At 41.8% G+C, this 21440-nt stretch overlaps 1 protein-coding gene across 1 annotated transcript in view; it reads right to left on the reverse strand.

Moving 5' to 3' along the window:
* Nucleotides 1–17420, reverse strand: part of SLC24A5 (solute carrier family 24 member 5) — a 33408-nt gene extending 15988 nt beyond the window's left edge. The window contains exons 1-5 of the mRNA XM_060293463.1: nt 17363–17420; nt 10562–10711; nt 10162–10309; nt 6497–6696; nt 1775–1954 (exon numbers count right to left, since the gene is read on the reverse strand). Of these exons, the coding sequence (XP_060149446.1) occupies nt 1775–1954; nt 6497–6696; nt 10162–10309; nt 10562–10711; nt 17363–17420 (736 nt within the window). The remainder of the gene's footprint in view (nt 1–1774; nt 1955–6496; nt 6697–10161; nt 10310–10561; nt 10712–17362) is intronic.
* Nucleotides 17421–21440: the final 4020 nt, after the last annotated feature.

The following is a 21440-nucleotide window of genomic DNA, read 5'->3' on the forward strand; positions in this document are numbered from 1 at the left end:
TCTTTACCAGGAAATGATCAGAGAAGTTTGCAAAGATTTGGTACAAGTATGGGCATAACATCATTTAGAACAAAAAATTAAAACTCAAATGTCTAATAAGATTAATAATTTTAAAAATTGTGATAAATTTCTACTGGGTGCTTATTATGTATAAAAGCCAGTGTTAGGTGCTCAAATCGTTTCCAGAATCAGGAACTATTGTGCTGCCATGAAAAGTCATGTTTTTGAAGGGTATTCAATAATATAGGGAAATGTACATGATCAAATATTATCTTAGGAAAAGGAAACGACCTCAAATTGTATATGTAGCAAGATCTAAAAGACTGAAAGGAAATACACCAAATGATAACTGTGGGGGTCTCTGGGTGATAGAAATGTAGAGGAATTTGTTTTTTCTTCTATTCTGCTTGCATTTCATCAGTCTAAGTAAAAGTATTATGTTAAAGTAATTTAATTTCTGTTAAGGAAAACTATCAATGTCAATGTCAAATGTATCAATGTGAAACTATATGTATAAGTTAAATAATAATTATAATAAACTTACACTGACCTGTTCTATAATTATTTTTCATTAGAGAAATAGGTGTTGAGTGCCTCTGCTATTGCCAGATCCTGTTTTAAGTCCTAAGGATACTGCTGTACTGCACTGAACAAGAGAGAAAATGACTTGTATTTCAGCAGGGGTGGGGGATGGGACCATGAGAAAAGGGAGGAAGGGAGAGTTTACATTCATGCTCTTTCCCTGTGAAGAAATGCTAGGTGTGTGTGTGTGTGTGTGTGTGTGTGTGTGTGTGTGTGTGTGTGTGTGTGTGTGTGTGTGTGTGTGTGTGTGTGTGTGTGTGTGTGTGTGTGTGTGTGTGTGTGTGTGTGTGTGTGTGTGTGTGTGTGTGTGTGTGTGGCGGGGGGATGCTATTTCTGTGCAGTCCTCGGAGTACGCAGTGGGAAATCTAACCCTTAACTTTGACCTTCCCTGAAGTGAGCATGCTCAACCAATTAAACTAATTAAGCAGGAGACAGAGACTGGAAACGCTGGCACTTTCGCTTATTTGGCATAAAACATCACTGATATCCTGATTTTAGGGACCAGTGTGCTAATGTAAGGTCTGTGCTCAGAATTCTGGGCGATATACGTGATTGAAGGGGTAGAACTGAGGGGCTTGGCAGATCTTATTTCCAGAAACCAGTAACTGAGCTTAATGTTTAATTACCTGATGCCGAAGGGCACTTTACAGAAAATGCAGGACTTATTTATTTATTTATTGGTTCATAAACATGAATTAGTTTCCTTACTGGTAGGAGGCTGGGAAAGGAAGAGGGAGGAGGGCGGTCCTTAAAGGTATTTGTTTATCATCTACTTTTAAAAAAGTTACAGAGATTTTAGAGTAAAAATGAAAAAAATTTTTGAAGTATTTGATGGCAAGTATTAGAAGTCCAGTGCATTAGGAGTATGTACCAAGTGCATGTGTATGAAACGTGGAACAGCTTACTAACAAACAGCTAGGCAGTACGATAGACAAACTGCAAGTTTCTGGAGATAGGCAGTATAACAATAGTTGCTCTGTACTCATTTAAAGATGTTCTGCTGCACATGAACTACCAAGAAAAACCATACTCACGCCAGTCCCTCAAGGTACAGGACACCACGACACAGGAGTCAGTGTTCTGCAGCCAGTTGAGGTGGACAGGATTGCTGCAGAGCTACTCCAAAGACAGCTGTATATGTGTGTGGCACTACTGTTCTGGAAAGTTGTAGAGAAGATTTCCAGCTACTTACATTCACTGATGATTTCCAAGGAGGGTAGGAAGTACTCATCACAGACAATAGACATGGCCATGAACATGTAAAGGATAATTAGGAAGTAGATTATGATGCCTCCATCTGCACGCTCCTGTTTTGTGAAAAACCCTTCAGGAAACTCCGAAGATGGGGACATAACACATTGGGTGCTATTTCCTGGTAAGGAAAAGGAGGTGAAAATTTGAAGGATGTTCGAGTCACACATTCCAAGCCCACAAAGAGAAATTCCTTAAAAAAACAGGAAGTGTGGGATTAAATCACTTTTGAATATGATGTAATTGTAGATCCTTAAAAAAAAAATTAGTCTTTGGGACCTGAAAGAGGTGCTTTAAATGAAATAAGATAATGATAGCAGGTGAATTAAAAAGAGGAAATAACGAAATCAGTCTTCCTTGTCTGCTTCATTAATAAAAGGGAATTCTGAGCCCCTTTTCCTCCTCAATTAGAAACTGTTTTTTGAAGATAAAGATTCCTAATATCTGTACAATTTCATTTTCCCATTTCAGAGCCCAAGTTGTCCGCAAAGCCCAAGGCCCACAAAGAATCATCCACTGTTGCAGAGAGAATTGCTAGGATGAAAGGTTTCTTTTTCCATGATGAAGTCTCCAGCAATAAAAACTGAAGACTCTCCTGCTTCATGACGTCTGTGAATGATTTCAGAGCTATCTTTGAGAACTTATTCGAAGGATCAGAAGTGTTTGATAGCCTACCAAATGCTAAAACTCAGAGCAAATACAGCAGGAAGCATAAGCAAAAGTGAGTCAAGTAAGAATTTCCCTCTCTTTGTCTGTTTATCCATATGTGGCAGCAGCAGCAGGGGTAGCTGAACCCAGCGTCCACCTACCTGTAGCCCTTGGAAGACGTTGGGGCAGGGAGGCACCTGGGGGAGGCAAGTGTGCAGTAGCCCAGAGGATGCCGAGGAGCAGGGCCCTTCTTGCCCACCGTGGGCCCCCTTTGGTCTGCATTGCTGCAGCGGTCTTTCTGCAACGTGCAGCCTTGGGAAGGGAGAAGAGGAGGATTAAGCTGGATCATGTGAGGAGTCTCCTTCCTGCCCAGTGCCCTGCCCAGGGCACATCAAAGCAAGGCCAGTGGACAAGGGAGGGTGATTGGAGCCAGCCAAGCTACTCTGATCAGGAGCCCTAAGCCCCAGAGAGGCTGGAGGAGGTAGGGAGGAAGCAGACAGTCCTGTGGCCCACAGTCCCCGAGGGCAGATCCAGGCGGCTTGCTCTTTACAGAGTGATTTTATTTATTGTCTTCATACTGGCTCTGCTTTTGACTCTCTCTAGATTTTTAAGGACCTGAGTTTATAACTGCTTCCACCTCTCTCTCCAGCCCTTGCTTCTAGAATTTGCTGGAGCTCGTGTATGTGCATTCTTTGGCTAGGCTGTCACCCTTTTATATTTCTGTTTTGGCCTCTCGTCCTCTCTCCAATTAGGAGACTCCTGCAATAATCTAGTGGAGAAATGGTGGCTTGAACCGGAGCAGTGGCAATGGGGATGGAGAGAAGTGGGCAGCTTCAAGAACTAGTAAGAGTCGTAGTGGATGGAGGCTATTTGATCATTGCTTAGCTGTGCTCTCTGCCAGAGGTTCTAAAATGCAAATTGGAGAAGCCAGGGAGTGTTCAAGTATAAACTACTATCCTCCCTACCCTAGCATTTACTGGGCTTGCCAAGATGTTAAGAACTTCTGGCAGTATAGAAACATGTGGCGAATAGCACAGGCTCTGTAGCCAGACCACGTGGCTTGAGTCCTAGCATTGCTGTTTAGTACCTATATGACCTTGGGCACGTTATTTAACCTCTCTGCTCCTCTGTTTCACTCTCTGTAAAATGGGAAGGTTTTAGTGCCCTCTATTTGGGTTGTGTGAAGATTACATAAATGAATGCATGCAATCTGCTTAAAACAGCCTCTGCCCCATGGTCAATGTTATCTATCTGCTGTCTATCATCTATATTATTATTATTAATGTATTACTTTTGATTAAGATAGAAGCTTCTTGGCCATAGAGGAATTTTTTAGTTTTGCAACTCTCATGGTTCCTTTGCAGAAAAAACATAAAAATTGATGTGCTTGCTAAGTTTTAAATTTAGAAACTGCGTTTTTCTGGTGGAAAGGAGTCAGTTTGTGATGTTGAGTTGGTAAAAATTCTCAAACACTCTTTTGCTTTGCTGGGAATTGCTACCCATTATAAGCCTCTCTGAAACCGTCATTTCCAGGAACTGACTATCCAGATACGTGGTGTGGTTGTGAGGCTGGGATGATGAGTCACCAAAGTGTAGCCCAGTAACAGAGCAGATTCCCAGCAAGCAGAGTTCTGGCTGCTGACACCTGCAGGAGGTGGTGCCCTGGACCACTGGCCTTTGGCCTCAATGCCAGCAGTGCTAAGCCCCAGGGAAGAGTCCACTTACCTTTGTGTAAGTGGAAGTGTCTCGTGAAACTTTCCTCTCCAAACTGCAGCAGTTCAATCAATTAATAGAACTAAACATTATAAACAAACAAAATGACAGGAAAACTCAAACCCACAGTGAAAGTGAATACTTATATGATATATGTTGTTAATCCAGGAAACAGAGCAAGTATCTGAATATATAAGCCAATTACAGTGAAACAATTCCAGTGGAATCTTGCTCATAGTAGGTACTTAATAAACATTGGTTGATTAGACTGTAATGATTCTTGAAAACACATTCCCAGGACACACAGTATACTTGTTCTGAACAAACTATCCAATAAAATATAGGTTTACCAAGAAAAGAGAATTTAGGAGGCTAATTAGATTTGCTTTATACATTTATTCTTCATTTTGCAAAAGAATCTGAAAAAGCTTTATTGTAAAATAAAACATTAAAAAAGCCACATAAAATAAATGTATAGTTATTATATTACTATTGTTGTTATTTATTTTTATAAGATGGACTTCCTTATAAACTCCCCAAGTCAAGAAATAAAAGTTTGCCAGCCATCCCAGAAATCCTTTCACGTGCTCCAATCCCAACTTATCCTTTTCTCTGGGAGTAACCAGGCTCCTGGCTTCTATAGCAGTCACCTCCTTGTGTGTATATTTCTAATAGTTTATCGCTCATCCCTAATTGGGGGCATGCTAAGGATACTATAGCTTAGCCGTAAAAGAAGTCGTTTAAGTCTCTTTTAGTTTATAGGTTTCCCCTACTTCTTTTTCTTTTCCCTATAATTTATCTGTTGGAAAACCCCAGGACATTTGATCTGTAGAGTTTCCCACAGTCCTGATTTATTGATTGCGTCCTATGATATAGCTCAATGTGTTCCTCCGTTTTCTATATTTTTGTTGATGGACAGCTGGATGCAGAAGTTGTTCAGACTCAGTACTGCCCCTTTGGCAAGACTAGCTCTGCATGCTCAGAATCTGCTCTGCTACTGGGCTACCCTTTGGCACCACTAAGGTGGTGGTGAGGTCTTTCCCTCATAAAGCACACAGTATCTGCTTCTCTCTTTTGTGGTGATTTTAGCAGCCATTCATGCTCATTACCTAAATCTGTTAATTCTTTAGAGCTTGCAAAAGAATGACATTCTTATTCTACAATTTCTTCTTCATTTATTACTTGGAATATTTTACAAGAAGGTGATTTCAAAAAAAAAAAAAGAAGGTGATTTCTATCATCCACTTTGCGGGTACCCAGGGGTACTCAGTTTAGGTAGCAATGACAATGTATATGCTTGACTCTTCTTTATTTATCACTTCTCAAGATGTTTGGCGCTCTCTTTTCCTTCCCAAATAACCAATTCTATTTAAACAATTATTATGAATTAGGGTATTTAACTACATTTGATGGGTTCCAATTGTAATTATTATCCTTTCTGAAGTTCAAATTGTTTCATCTTTAGCCAGTGGGAGCCTCTTCAAATTGACTTCTGAGAGCCTTTGACATGATCTTAATAGTTTTGGTAGCTTTCTTACTACCTGATATAAAAAGATGTTCTAGGCTCATCTTATACCTCAAACCAACCATTTCTCCAAAATGCCTCTTTATTTTTTTAAATGCAAAGTACATCAAGACCATGACCTAAGAATCTGGGTTGCTAGGCATGCTCATTGTCTCTCTCTGTCTGTCTCACAGACACACACACACACACACGTACACACACACACCTCTTGATAGAATACATCATGAGTTCATACTGGTACTTCTCATTCAAGGGTCCCAGTTCTCAAGGGTCCCAGTACTTAGGGGACAATAGAATATCCAGTGCTTCATAATTACTCATTTACTGGTGCTATTTACATATATGAGTCTCAAAATAATGGTATTGATACCACCACTACTCATATAATTGCTGAAAAGAGTTTTAAGATTTTGCTTATGCTCTTTCCATTCGCTTTCTATTCTAAGAGCTATAGCCTATCTGCATTGCCTGAGCATATAGTCATTAAATATATTCTTTCTCCCTTTAACCCTCATCTAGTCTTGGTACTACAAGTAACTACATTTTTAATGCTTGCCAGCATTCTTAGGTTGATGTTTCTCTAGATATTTTGATGCCCAAATCTTATATTCTAGTAGATTCTTTGGAAGGGTTCATGGGAACAATATTCCCTGAGTTCTTTCATGTTGATAACATTATTAAACTCTGAACTGTGGTTTGTACTCACAACGACAATTAAAATAAATAAACAAAGAAGCCCAGAACAAGCCATCTGTTGAAATAGCCAAGTAAGCTAACCTGTTAAAATCAGTGTGGAGATGGTTATTGAGTTGAGGTCAAGGTATAGACTGGTAGTCGTTTTTTTCTTCTGAGGAGTAAAACCGTCAAAATCATCTTCTTCAGCTCTTCCTTGCTCACTGACCAGCTTCACCTTCACAGTCTTCTCCCAGATACGTGGACCTCTGCTGAGTTGGCATCTTTTATGTTTGGAATCAAAGCTAACAGTAAAGTTATGTTTACTAAGCATGAGGTATTCATGTGCACTATTCAGTGTAACTCTCCCACTAACCCTAAAGGATAGAGGAGTAGTTTTCACTGGCTGCTCAGTAGAAGCATCTGTGGCTTTTAAAATTATTGATGATTTGATGCTTACCCAGATCAATTGAATCAAAATCTAGGGAGTGGCTTAGGCAGGGATATTTTAAAAAATTTCCCAGGTGATTCTAGGATTGTTGAGAACTACTGGGATGGATATTTCTACCCCTGTTTTATGGATGATAGATTGAGTCAATTGCCTAAGATCTGAGGTTACATAGTTCCAACTAAATGTCAGAGCCAGCATGCAGACAAAGGTCTGTCTAATGCTCAGGTGCAGGAATGTCCTTACCTGCTAAGCTAAGCCAGTTCTTCAGAATGTAATTTCCGTGAGGGCGAAACTGTGCCTATCTAATTTCGTCCTGCATTTCCAGTGTTCAACACAGTGTTGGGCATGTGATGGGCATCTACTAACTATTGTTGAATGAATGAATGAATGAATGAATGAATGAATGAATGAAATAAGTAATTCCACAATGATTTTTCCGTGACAACGTCCACAGGATAAGAATACACAGCATCTTCTATAAGTTGATCCTTTTGTCCCATCCAAGTGCTGTCTGCTCAGTTCCCCAAGCATTTGTCTAAAGTGTCCCCTAACCAAGGGGGCTCAGTCCTCTCTCCAGCTCCACCTGCTGGTGCTCCAAACACGTTTGAGCTTTCCAACTTCCTCTTGGAGGGAATATGGAAAATCTACAATGAGGAACTCTGTGAAATCAGTCAGTTGAAAAGAGATTTCAACTTTCCTTCATGGAATGAGAGCTAGGAATGGTGGTCAGCCCCTGCCTTTTATTATCCGCACCCCAACCCTGAAATGAAGGTTTTTGTAGGCTGCCCCAACTACTGTGAAGACAGAGGAAGGGAAAGGAAGCAGGTGGCTAAGGCTGGTCCCAGGCTCTGACTCCAGCTTGTCATTATTACCTTTTTATTTTTTAACTTTTTGTTAAAATATATAATATACCTACAGAAGAGGGCACATACTTTGCCGTTGCTTTTTCCTATTTAAACAGGCAGAGTCAAGCCCCATGGGCACCCCTTAATGAGATGAGTGATTGATTGTCACCATGTTGAGCACAGCCTGAGAGAGCTGGGGTGCAGTGAGTGTTGCCTGTAAGCGCATGGTCATAGGGAGCCCTCTGTGTCTCAGTTGCTGCTGGCCCATGAGTGGCTCTCCCTCAGGCTGCTTTCCTAAGAGAGTAGCCTGGGAATCCTCATGACAAGGAGCTTTCAGCTCAGCCTACTGAGCTCCCTCATTTTTTATCTCTAACCATCATAGAAGTTGCTAGCTGGGGCCATAGCCATGGCTGTGAGTGAGCAGCAGTCTGCTCAGTGGTTCACATATTCCAAAGGTACCTGCCAGTTTTCTCACATCCTCATCCTTAGTGGGTTTATCAGCAAAAGCCCAGGGTCAAGCACTGGCTGAGAGTATGACTGAACATTTCCAGTTTCCAACCCAGTTCAGATTGGTCTTATTCACTGCTGTGTGGGTCCAACTCGGTGAAAGTTATTTAAAACATTTTGAATTCCTAGAAGGCCTTCAAAGTTTTCTCAAAAATTGTATTTTTTTTTCTTTTCCTGGAGGGCGTATTCCAATTCTTTGAATACTAATGGGGGGGTTCGCGTTTTGCAGATCAAATATGATTTAAAATAAAAAACGTTTTAGAGTGGAAATAATTTTAGAATTAGCTAAACCTGGGTTAAAGCTCCCTCCTCCATTCTTTTTGAAACTCAATAAATGGGGATGATACCACATGCTTTTTAGGCTGTGGGATTACAGACATAGGACATAAATATTCATCCCCTTTCCCTTTGCACTGTAACTCCATGAGAGCACGTTCTATGTCACCAGAACTTGGCAGAGTGTTTAGTGCCCAGTGAAATTGAATGCACTGGGCAGGCCATGAGCTGCGGAAAAAATAAATAGATAGGGGATTTTCATTAGCTATATTTACCAAAAAATGGAATTTTGCTTTTAGCCTGCATTTTGATCCTTGTTCCACCCACTTCATTTGTGCTAGCCTTACTCTGTCTTTGTTCTCAGAGTTTAGATAGAAAAGCCTTCCGAAGTGTTTCAGTACTTGGTGGTTTAATGAGTGATCTGGAAAAGGGCCTGCCTCAGCCCGGCTTTGTCGTTTTCTCTTCTAGCTCTATTTCATTGGGGTGTTCTGAGGGGGTGGCAAGTGAGACAAGAGGAGGGGGGACCCTGACTCAAACGTGCTGGAGTGAGGAGCTTTAGTTTCTTCACTTTAATATAATAAACCCCCTCAGGGTTTGAGCTAGCATCATCATTTTTCCTTAGTCTGCTCTGTGAAGGCTGCCACCCCTATGTAGGGAGATGGATGCCTCCTTTACTCTAAATAATTGGTTTAAAGGCATTCATCAGGGATTCTTCCCAATTTGCTGGGCTTAGAGTTTCTCCCCTAGGCTTGGAACTCAAGAGCCCTAGAGCTCATAAGGACGGAACATAAGAGAATCTGGTCTTAAAGAGGGAACTCCAGTGAGTGCTCTGTATTTCTCTCCATACTGGGATAGGCTATACACATCACCTCGTGTGCGTCAAAGTCCTTCCTTAGCAAGTAGAGGTGGAAGTGGTCACAGCTCTGCCACTGTTGTTGTCGTGGAGGGTGTGGAGCTAGAGGAGAAGCAGGGGAGTTGACCAAGAGGATTGACCACTGTCATACGAGTAGCTTGTACTCCATGCCCATGCAGGCCAGGGTTGTTGTTGGTACTGTGACTGTGGTCATTCTTTGTTAAGACCTGCAGGCATGGTTGGCATAAGTCTCTGTGAAAAGGACGCTTGCTCTCCAGACTGCGGGGCTACTCAGTCTGCTGTGTCTTTGGCTGGATATTCCCAAAGAACTAGAACTATGTTACTTTTTTCTAGAACCTAAGGGCACACATATTTCACCTCTTGCCCTTCTCTCCCGCTTTTTCCCGTTCTTCCCCAAACCGGAAGTTCCCTGTAGGAGACATGGATGTGTACCTCCCAGATACCCCTCAAGGGAGGACTTGTTGCCCCAGCATGGGGGGTGCTGTCAGCAAATGGCCTCCAGCTTAGTCCCTTCAGGGACTGCCTGAGCTGCAGAGTCTCCTCACCTGAGATCACACCGTTCCCAGGGCAGCCCACGTCTAAGTAAGGCAGGGGTGTAGAAGCCCAGCCATTTGAGTCCCAAGCAGACCACTCTGACAGGCAGTGCTCATTTCAGAGCTCCCCACTGGTTGGACCAAGGCTTCATTGGACCTGCCTTGAAGTTCAACTTCTATAACTTCCAAATCCTGCTTCCTCCCTTTCCTCTCACGGGTGCTGAGCCCCAGTAAATGTCTTATACCCCAAACTCCATCTAAATGACAGCTTCAAAGAACCCTACCTGTGACAGGCCCTAGCTTTCCTGATAGCTTGGTAGAGTTTTATGCTCAGAACTCCAAACTTTACCCTTGATATGTGAACAGTGAGTTTTAGATTTGAGAAAATGCCTTTCTCCTTCAACGTATCTTGGCTTTCAAAAATGTCGTCGTCTGTGGGTAAGAAAAAAACAGGTTGAATTTGAAACTCAAAGTAAAGGAATAACTCCTTTGTTTTAGACTGTGTGTACCCTTTTCTTGAAGCAATGAATGCCACTGATACCATGGGCAGGTTTTTGGAAAATTTCTAAAGGTTGCATTGTATGCAGCCCATTTTCCTTCCAACTTAATCTTAGTGAAAGATACTGCCCTGGTTGTCATCCATGATTCCTACTTCTCCCATCCCCTGCCGCCTCTATCAATCACCAAGTCCAGATAACTCTTTCTCCTGAACATCTCTTGGGTCAACACACTCCTTTCCATATCCATTGCTACCATCATCTGTTGCCCAGACTTCTATAAGTAGCCTCCTGACAAGGGTATCATCTCTCTCGCCACCAGCTGTCCTTCCAACACCTGTGTGTCAAGTGGGCAGTTGAATATAGGAGTGCATAGCTCAGAGGTGCAGCCTGGCAGAGGAAGAGGAGCCAGCAGGTGAGTTTCAGAAAGAGGGTCACTGAGGCAAGAGGGAAAACCAAAGGAATGTGGTATTCCCAGAGCAGAAGATGGGCAGTTTTCATTGAGGACTGGTTAGAGGTTAAGGTGAAATACAAAACACAGAGCAGAGAGATCATGGGTGATTTTAAGAGGGAAGTTTCCCTGGAGTCCTATGGGTAGAAGTAAAGCTGGAATAAACCATGAGAAGGAAAAAAGCCCAGGGTTTTTGTTTGTTTGTTTTACTGTGTGTGAAAGAGAAATTGAGGAGCTGGACGGGAATATTGGATGAGGGAATTGGGGTTTTGTTTGTCTGTTTTTACCATGGGACATTCTTTAGCATGTTTGTGCATTGATGGGGATGATCCAAAAACAAGCACGAATTGAAAATGCAACAAAAAGAAGGGAACCCTTGAGAAGGTGCTGGGGTTAGGGTTCCAGAGCTCCAGAGGGTAGAAGGGCTTTTGTTGGAGAAGCTCTGCTTCCTCCGTTGAAACAAGAGAAATGGAGAAGATGGATATAGATTCACAGATGAGGTGGGGAAGAGGATACATAAATTCTTATCTGATGGTTTCTATTTTTTAGTCATAAAGAACATTTTAAAAATCATGTTTAATTCATATTTGAGGAAGGTTTGAGAAGACAAACGATAGATGATATGAAATAATCTTCATGATATTGGAAAAGCTAATTTACCAGGCAAACATAAGAGGAGTGTTGAGTGTTTTATTTGGGTTTTTGATCATGAATTTAAAGTGAAACTGGTCACCTATATTTTGTGTGTGTGTTTATCCTCCAGTAATATTCTAGTTTTAAAATGCAGGTGTGGATAAACTGGACTCCATCAGGCATGTTTTGTTCCAAGCAAGTGTTGACAGACGAGAGAGGTATAAAGGAGGAGAGGAAATTTTCAAGGAGGTGATTATAAATTATAGACTATGTGATCTAAATGAATAAGAAAGAAAATAAAAAGAGGGGACTGACTGGTGGGTAATGAGAACATGGCTGATGGTTTGGGGATGTCAGTTAGATTAAAAAATCATGAGGAGTTGTGAGTTAGAGATCGGGTTTTCAGAAGCAGATTTGGAGGTGGTGCTCAATGCAGTAATAACCAGGTAGTGTGTGGTAATAAGACTAGATCGGCTGTAGTAAAGTGGAGGAAAAAGCAACTGGAGATGAGAAGGTCAAGGAGCTGAAAATCCAGAGTTTGGATGTCCTCTCATCTTGCACACATCTCAACGTTTTGTAGTTGTTGGTCTATCTTTCCAACAAGTATGTTATTCTCTGAAGGAAGGGACGATGTTTGTCTTGTCAGTACTTCCTCCCTAATGCCCAGCATGGTACCTGACCCATAAAATACTCAATAAATATTTACTGAATGAACAAATAAGTCTATTATTTTAAAAAATTCTAAAAGTTATTCCTGAATTGAGAGGTGCATCCTGGGACACCACTGTCTCGACTCCTCATGGACCACTTTTTGTGAGCGGCCTTGTGGGTAATGACATTTACTGCTGCTGTGGATGCTGTGAGAAGCACTCCTGTTTAATTCTCCATGGTATTTAGTATAGGGGCTTGCTGAGGAAGTAATTCACTCCCTTACACATTATCCCCTCCATTAAGACCCACAAGGGAAATTTTTTCTAAGATTTCATTGCTAGGAAGACCTGTGACTCTCCTGAGTGAACAGTTTGTGAGTCTCATAAGCAAATATGTTTTCCTTTTTGCTCTGCCCATTACAGCCAGATGTGTGGCTGAGGCTCGACTTTAGCAAGTACGCAGAAAAATACGGTATCTGTTTGTTATGAATTATGTTACCCTTTGCTTTATCTGATTAGCTTTTCCTGATTTCCTCATCTTGGTGATTTCTTCTCGTGTTTTTGTTTCTATTCTGGAATCTTTCTTGAATATTTAATGCTAGAGTGTTTTCCCAAGGTTCAGCCAGATGAAGTTTTCTCTTGACCACTTCAACTGGTGCAAACTTCTGGTGATCATGTAGAAAGCAAGCCTGTTATAAACTATCATAGTGAAGATTCAGATTAGGTCCATTTATAAACAATACGCATTTCTGAGGCTTTATTGAGCTAATTTGAGTTAAGCTTAGAATTTCTACAATATATAATATTCAACGTGTCATCTGTCTTGGACAATACCAGGTACAAAATTGTTTACAAAAAAGTAAACACATTTCTGAAGATTTATCAGTTAAATCAAAGGTTCCTATCTGAGCCTTTATTAATTTAATTAAGGAATTTTATGAATTTTTGACATATATTTGCTTAATCTAATAATTTAAGAAGTGTAAAAAAGAACTAAATCGCATCTAAAGACTCTGGGAGCCTGATAAGAAAGGCAAATGTGGTAGTAAAGCAGAGATCAAGATGACACATATGGACAGAGGCCACTGTGGGATGAGAAGAATAAATGGAAATGAGAAGACGAGTGAAACTCTATAGAACTAACCACATGGGAACACTGAACACAAAGATCTACACACTGTAAAGGGAATGAAAGGGAAAAACAGGAAACAGGTTACAGCTGTGAGCTTTGCAGTACACCATAGTGGAGAGTCATTAAATACATTAAGCCCATTAAATACTGTCATTGTGGGAAACTGTATTCCAGAACACTCGTTGACACCTATTGTATTTTATAAGAGCTGCTTTCCTCAGATGGAGATGCGAAGCTGGCAGGACAGAGAATGAGCCCAGCTCAGCAAGGGTGCTCACACAGTGGGGCAAGAGACCAATTTGTTGGGGACAGCTGAATGCTTCTTTCTCTAAAGTTTGATCGCTAGTCTCATTAAGTGTTGTGTATGAGAAGAATGAGATTGTTAATTGTGTTTGCCGTGAAATATATGAGTAAGCAAGTAAAACACATTAAAAATGTATTGACAACTGTAAAAATATTCCAGAATAATGTAACTTATGTTGGTACAGCTAGTTTTACATATTTTTGTAAACTACCTAAAATCCTTTTTTTTGGAGAAGCTGGGTTATTCATTAAAGAATATACAACAGGACTACATGAAGTCATATTGCCACTACTGATTTTAAAAAATGACTCTAGGGATGGAATGTTTATTATTAGTGTTATTAAAACTTAGAGTTATCATACACTGTGAGCTTCTAATATGCTAAGCGATATGCTAAACAATTTTTTTTCTTTTTTTTTTTTTTGCGGTACGCGGGCCTCTCCCTGCTGTGGCCTCTCCCGTTGCGGAGCGCAGGCTCAGCGGCCATGGCTCACGGGCCCAGCCGCTCCGCGGCATGTGGGATCTTCCCGGACCGGGGCACAAGCCCATATCCCCTGCATCGGCAGGAGGACTCTCAACCACTGCGTCACCAGGGAAGCCCTTATGCTAAACAATTTTTGTGCGTTTAATCCCCATAGCAATCTGATGATGGGTACAATCACTATTCCCATTCAGGCATTCAGCAAGTATTTACTGAGTTCCTAATATGTGCCGGCAACTTTTCTAGAGTGAGACAAAGACCTTGTTTTCTTGGAGCTTCCCTACTAATGGAGGACAATGAACAAATACTAACAGAATATAGAGAGTAACAAATGCCAGGAGGCATCTAAAGCTAGCCGAGGGGATGGAGAGTGGCAGGAAGTACCATTTTTGAGTGGTCTAGAAGGGCTTCTCTCAGGAGCAGATATTTGAGAAGAGACTTGTATACAGTGAGAGAGTGAGTCATTTTATAAAAGAGGTATCAAAAACTCAAAAAAGGCTAAGTAACTTGTCAAAGGTCACACAGAAAATGGCTGAGCTGATTTCAAGCCTGGGGTATCAAACACTGGAAGCTTCGCCTTCAACCGTCATACCTCATGCCTCAGAGTTCTGGGCTAATCTCACTGCAGGCCTCGAGGGCAGTTTTGAAGGTAGGATCTCAACTCCTGGAAGGCCAGCTTCCCACATCAGGGTTTGCCGCTCCCCGAGGCTCAGTGGCAGCCCCGCTCTGGCCACAGCCGTTTGGTGAGGCTACAGTTTCATGGCAAAAAGAGAAACAGATCTTTGATTAAAATCTATCGAAGAACAGCTGGGAATCTAATTTTCACATAGTTTTGCTGTGTGAAAATTAGCAGGAGGGGAGTGTCCTTGGGAACTGCGTGTGCAGTGTTAGCACTTCTAAAGCGTTACCTGATGTACCTGCAGATGTTCACACGGCTTGAGGGCAATTCACATTGGGCCCTTGCCTGAGTCCTGTGAGATACAGTTGATAGGAGTAGAAATACATTTCCCCCTTTAATCCCCTCTCATTTATTTTCCCTGTCATGCTATAGTCGCTGCTGGAAGGGCGTGCAAAGACTCCGTCCCATTACACTTACCAGACCAGCTTTGCTCAACTAGAATCGCTGCAAACCTCCCTTTTCTCCCTGGAACCCTCTGCGTGGATGGCAGAGAGTCCCTGGCTGGTCCTATGGCACTGTGTGTATGGGCTGGGTTTAATCCCTCTCTTTCCCAGTCCAAGAATGGGAGCTAGTAGTAGGTGCTTGTTCTTAAGAAGGACGGAAGAGCATACTCTTGAGAGGAGCCTGGATCTGGGATAAATCCCGGAAGAAACCCTGACACCTAGATGTGCAAAATAACAGTCTTCAAGTTGATGTAGATTTGAGTAAATCTCTGAAGTTTTTGGCGATGTCACAGATGGACTCAGAAGAATTGTAACCTGTGCGCTCATTTGCACATTTATCAAGTACTTATTAAAAGCACATTGGATATGCACATCACAGTTCTTAATCCAGGAAATACAGAGAGCACACAGTCTCATGGGAGGGACAGACATAAGAAGATCGTCGCATGATGGTGTAAGACAGGCAGAAACGGGGTGACGTAGGAAAAACAAAGACTGACTTTGGTGGGGGGATCCCAAAAAAGATTCACAGAGAAAGTGCTATTGGGGTTGGACCTTGAAGGACGGAAGAATTTGCCACAGGAGATAGAAAAGGAGGGTGATATTCTAAGGTAGAGGGGATAGCGTGTCCAAAGACACGGAATTCAGAAGTGACCTGGCTCCCTTGGGAAACAGCAAGCGGGCAGGAAGATGCTCCTGCAGGAACCGGTGGAGGGATGGCTAGAGAGGAAGCTGGGCCACATGAAGGGCCTTTGGTTCCCAGCCAGGGGTCCGGGGCCTTTTTCTCTCCCGTTGTGGCATGGAACCGTGTATTTTGGAACAGAAGGGACCTTAGAGAACATCTAGTTGATAAAGAAACTGAGACTCACACGGTGACTAGATTAAACTACGTACTTAAAAATAGAATGTGATTTAAGAGTTCATTTCCAAATGAGAATCTCCTGAAGATTTTTGTTTTGATTGAACACATGTATATTACTTATCATCATATTTTGTTTCTCAGGTATGCTCCTTTGCAAATGATGGACAATGTGTTGTTAGGGCTTCAGATCCTGACAGCCGTAAGAAGTTGGGTCTGTCAGTGCATTTACTGCACAGCATTAAGATTAATGCTTTGGACACTCACCCACACCATGCAGGTGGGAGTATAAATTGGAACAGCTCTTCTGAAGCGCAGTTTTGTACATCAAAACAACTATGAAATCTGAACAGCATGACCTCAAATTCCTTTTTAAAGAATTTCTCCGAAGGGACTGGCCAGAAATGCGTCTAGAGTATATTCATTCATTGTAGCATTGTTTATAATGTCAAAAAACTGGAGGTAACCTACATTTTCTAATAAATTATGGTACAATGGAGTGCTCCGTCAGTATTAAAATGATTAAATAGAAACTTGTTTACATAAAAGTATACTCCTAAATGAAAAAATAGGTTACAGAATAGCATGTACAATGACCCTAATCTTGTAAAAATTAGATATATAGTCTACTTATGTGTACATATGAAAAAAAGTCTGGAAAAATTTATACCAAGATGTTAATAGTGGTTATTACTGGGTGGTAGGATAATAGGCAATTCTTAATTTCTACTATTGGCTTACCCATATAACTTCTAGGTTTTTTGGTTTAACAACAAACAAGCATTACATGATTACTTGCATAATAAAAAGTTATACATTATTTCCCCACGTGTGTGCAGACTGTTTGCCTGTTTACCACACCTGTTTAAGATTCTTTGGTTGTTTCATCCAGGACCGTTTGCCCAACAGTTAGGGAAAATGAAAAAGAAGCTTGGGGACAGTATATTATGGCTCGAAAACTTCTGCCTGTGTAGGTTGTGTCTGAGATGGGAAAGATAAACTAGGTTTATCTTCACTCCTTTTTGGAAAGCACAAATCTTTAGGTTAAGCACGGCTGGCCGACTTCCAGAATCCATTTCCTTAGTAACTGAGTAGCGTGATAAATTGGATAAATGCATCTGATATTTTTCAAATTGTCTATGCCATGCAAAAGTCTCACCCGGTCACCTGGATCCCCTTTCAAAAACTGTGATTTTTCATATTCTGCACATAGAGATGGAAATAATCTGGGGTTAAGCCAGTCCTCTTAGGGGGCATTGCTTATTTGGTTTTGTCCACTTATTTGGACTCTGGTGTTCAAGTGTGCATCGTCCAAATCTATGTCTGTTTCTAACACTTTTAGAAAGGATTCTGTACCTTGGGTTTTATGAAGATGGTAAATGTATTGTGGAGAATGAATTGAACCACCGCTCATTGTTCTTATGTATAGACTGCAAGCTGCAAAGGAAAGATATATAGCAGATTCTGCCCTTTTCTCTTTTCCCTCCTCCCTAAGGAACTTGGAGATAACTTTTTACTAGACTAGCTCTGGTCCAAGCTGGTTTCTTTTCCGCCTGTCTCATGTTGCTCTTATCTGAAAAGCTCCCACCTGCCCTGGGATATCTGCATCTTGCTCTTGCCTTTATTACAGTCTTTATTTATGGCAGAATAAAGGACTGATGTATCAACTGGTGTGAGTTTTCCAATTTTTTCTCCTCCTTCCCTGTTTCAGACGGGAAACAAGGTTGTTCTTATTTCTTTACCTTGGAAACTTTTGCATAGGCGGAGAGAAGAAGCTGCTTGAGGTCCAAAACTCTTCAAACGTGTTTTAAAATCTTGAGCTCGTCACAGAAGTGGTGTTGGGTGTTCTGGAGAAGAGAGATGCAGAGGGAGCGTCTCAAGGACAAGGTGAGAGCAGGGACATCCCAATTATTAAGAAGGTCTGGAGGCTGTTTAATCTGGAGAGCAGTTGGGACCCATGCCCTGCTCCCAGCAGAGCTCTGGGACGGGCAAGACTTCTGAGGTAAAGGTCACTGGAGCACCTGAGCAGGATGGGCATGGGCTCTCTGCTTTGAGCAGTCAGACTTCAAGGGATCAGGTGGACATAAATCTTAAATATGACAGAGGAAGTCATTAGAGAAATAAGGACTTGCCCCTACTTTCTGGGTCCCTTGTAAATCTTCCAAATACTGCAGGGGAAAGAAGCTGGAATAAAGTCTGAGAGACATTGTCTCTACAGCCCTGAATGACATGTGCTTTGAGGTATACTTAAGCTGATGAGAAGAAAATGCTCTTTCTGGCTGTGCTGTCACTGGCTCTGAGTCCATCAGATGTACTTTTTAGAAGACCTTGTTTCCCTTCGATATTTCTCCAACATGCTGCCTATGGGTCATAAGATTTCTGAGTTTTGTGGCTCTAAGAAGAGATGGATTAGACTGCTGCATTCCCTTTGTAAGGAGGAGCAGCTTGGGGGCCAGAAGCTGAATTTCTAAGGACTGTGGTTAGTAATGAGGTTTGCATCCCTTTGTGTGAAAAAGTCACTTCCAGGTTGGAGCTAAGAATAGATAACCAATTTCTGTAGCTTCATGAGATTTCCTATTTCACCTTATTGAACATCAGCCCTCTCCTGCATAGCAGCTCCAGCTGTAATTGTTTCTCTGTGCTTAGGAGCGGGTAATCCATTTTAGTTGCACTATTCAAAACTATGCCATTGATTATTTCTTGGTTTGTGTCATGGTTTCTGAGGCTGTGCTGATATAAAGTCACTGTTGATGCAGGCTGGAGCAATAAGGATGACACAACATGAAAATGAACATGGATGACGAGCTGCGGACGAGCAATAGAGGCGGCAGCCCTGACCTCAGGTTTCTGACAGCCCAGTGGAAAAGTTAGAGCATAGTCACCAAGACCTGTAACACACAAATAACCTAAAACAAGGCAGGAATTAAGAAAGGCCAGAATCAAGTTACAAGGCATTATGGGCATTTAAAAAAGAAGGGAGCGTTTGTTCCTGGATGAAGTATTTGTAGAACAGTTTTGAATGATGTGTAGGATTTGTGTAGGCAGAAGGGAAAAGGTAATTCGTATGTCTGTTTTTGGTGAAGTATTGCAAGTAAACTCTGTGGATTTGGTTCTTAAGTCACAGGCTACACAATCCGCCATATGCCATATTTTTCAACCATGTCTTAAACTTGAGTTTGGGGTAGATTGGAAGGAACAAGGTAAAATCATGTTTCATTTCCTTTTAGGAGAGCTTTAATTCCACTTCCTTTTTCCTTTTCTCTCCTTTTAACTGAAGATTTAACGGAGCCAATGGTGTCCATTCAGGCATTCTCCAGAGATGAGGGATGACTAGGGACGAGGGGAGGTTTGGGACCTCCTTTAGCCCGCCCTGGCCCTCGCTATTCTGCCTGTGCTTAAGAGCAGTATCGGAGTAGAGCAGAGGAGGAGATATTAAAGAGTCCATGTCTCCAGGTTGTTCAGATGTAAATTTCTGGATACCAAACATGGGAAAGACCTGAGGCAGAATGAGCCAGCGAAACGTGGGGAACAGGGATCAACAGAAATGTGCTTTCCACGCACAGATCGGATCATCGATGAGGCCGTGGCGAAATGGAGAAGCACCTAGATAGGAAAGTTTTCAGATATAATAGTGCCAAGTCCAGTTGTTGTATTGCAATATAATTATAATAGGTAATATTTACTGAGCGCTCACTTGCTGCCAAGCTCTTGACATGCATTGTCCCATTTACCCCACATAACTATCCCATAAGAGAGATACAACTGTTCTTCCCATTTTACAGATGAGGAAACTGAGGCAGAAAAGTTAAGACAGTTGGCTAAGGTGATTAGCTAGGAGCGAGTGGAGCATTTCAGTCTGGCTCTTGAGCCTTAAAGCATAATTCTTAGCCACATTGACTGTCTGGTTTCAGGAGAGCAAAGACGGTGTGTGTAGAGAGAATTTCTGCTGGTGATCCCAGTGTGCTGATGGGTAGTAGAGGTGTTGCTGACTTTACTTGCATCATCAGAGATCATTTAACGGACCTTATTAAAACAAAAGCAATGGTTGTACTCACAGACTTCATGTCTCCCATTTCCTCAGATGTTTTCTCTTTTATCCTCTGCCATCGATCGGGTGGTGGCTAGATAGTGGCGTTTTTGAAAAGCGTCAATAATGAATTAAAATAGCTTTTTGATGGAAAAACTATTGATAGCCTATAAAAGAGCAACACTCTTAACAGCTCATCTGGAGTTGATTGAAGAGAGCAAATGAAACAAATTTGCAGCATGTTATATTTTGCTCGTTTCGTTTCTGAAAAATAAATAAGCCAATAAACTCTACTATTGAAGATTGCTGGCTGTGTATGTCGAGTTACAGGACTGTAATAATTATTCACCAATCAGGAAATGTGAGTTTGCATTCCTAAACATGGCTTTGCTTCTCAGACACATATTTGTATAATTTCTTGGCTTCCTGTAGGAAGTGATGTTGAACCTACCTCTTACGTTCAATTGTTATTTACAAGTTCACAACCAGTTCTAGACTCTACCTCTAATACTAGAAAAGAGGACACATTTCTAAGAGAACTTTCAAATTTGCATCTCCAACAAAGTTGTGGCACAGGGCTTCCCTGGTGGCACAGTGGTTGAGAGTCCGCCTGCTGATGCAGGGGACACGGGTTCGTGCCCCGGTCCTGGAAGATCCCACATGCCACAGAGCAGCTGGGCCTGTGAGCCATGGCCACTGAGCCTGCGCGTCCGGAGCCTGTGCTCCGCAACAGCAGGGGCCGCAGCAGTGAGAGGCCCGCGTACCGAAAAAAAAAAAAAAAAAAGAAGTTGTGGCACAAATACATTGGAATTAATTGGATATTTAACCTTATGCCCTCCTGGAGTTGGCATACACTATTTTCTAGGACCTGGGTGTAGTGGATCTGTTAAGGGCATATATAACCTTAAAAAAACAAAACAAAACAAAAAAACCCTTATTTATGTTTTGGTGAAAAGGTAACGCATGCACCCAGCACAAAATACAAAAGGTGTTAATCATGTAGCTTGAAAATTAAGCGTCCCCCAGCCCCATCCCCTGGCCACAGAAATTACTGTTTTCCTTTCTCGTGTCACATGACATCTTGATTCAGATAATTTGATATGAGAATAGTTTGACTTGATTGAAAAACAATTAAACTTCTATCTTTAAAGAAACTACCAAATAATAGTCATGCACAAAGCATCATTGCACTCCTCGCCTCCTCCCTTAAAACCAGTTCTTTCTTTACCACAACTCTACTGCTCACCCCATGAAGGGTGAGATAAGGGCAAAGGAGGGCGTAAGGGATACTGTGAGGCTCAGGGAGGGGCAAGGGCGATGGGGAGTCAAATCCAGGTAGGATGAGAGATGGAGTAAGAACCCGGACTGTGTGTGGTGCAGATTAACTTTTAAAATTCACCTTTTAAA

The sequence above is a fragment of the Globicephala melas genome, chromosome 2 (assembly GCF_963455315.2).
Source record: "Globicephala melas chromosome 2, mGloMel1.2, whole genome shotgun sequence".
NCBI lineage: Eukaryota > Metazoa > Chordata > Mammalia > Artiodactyla > Delphinidae > Globicephala > Globicephala melas.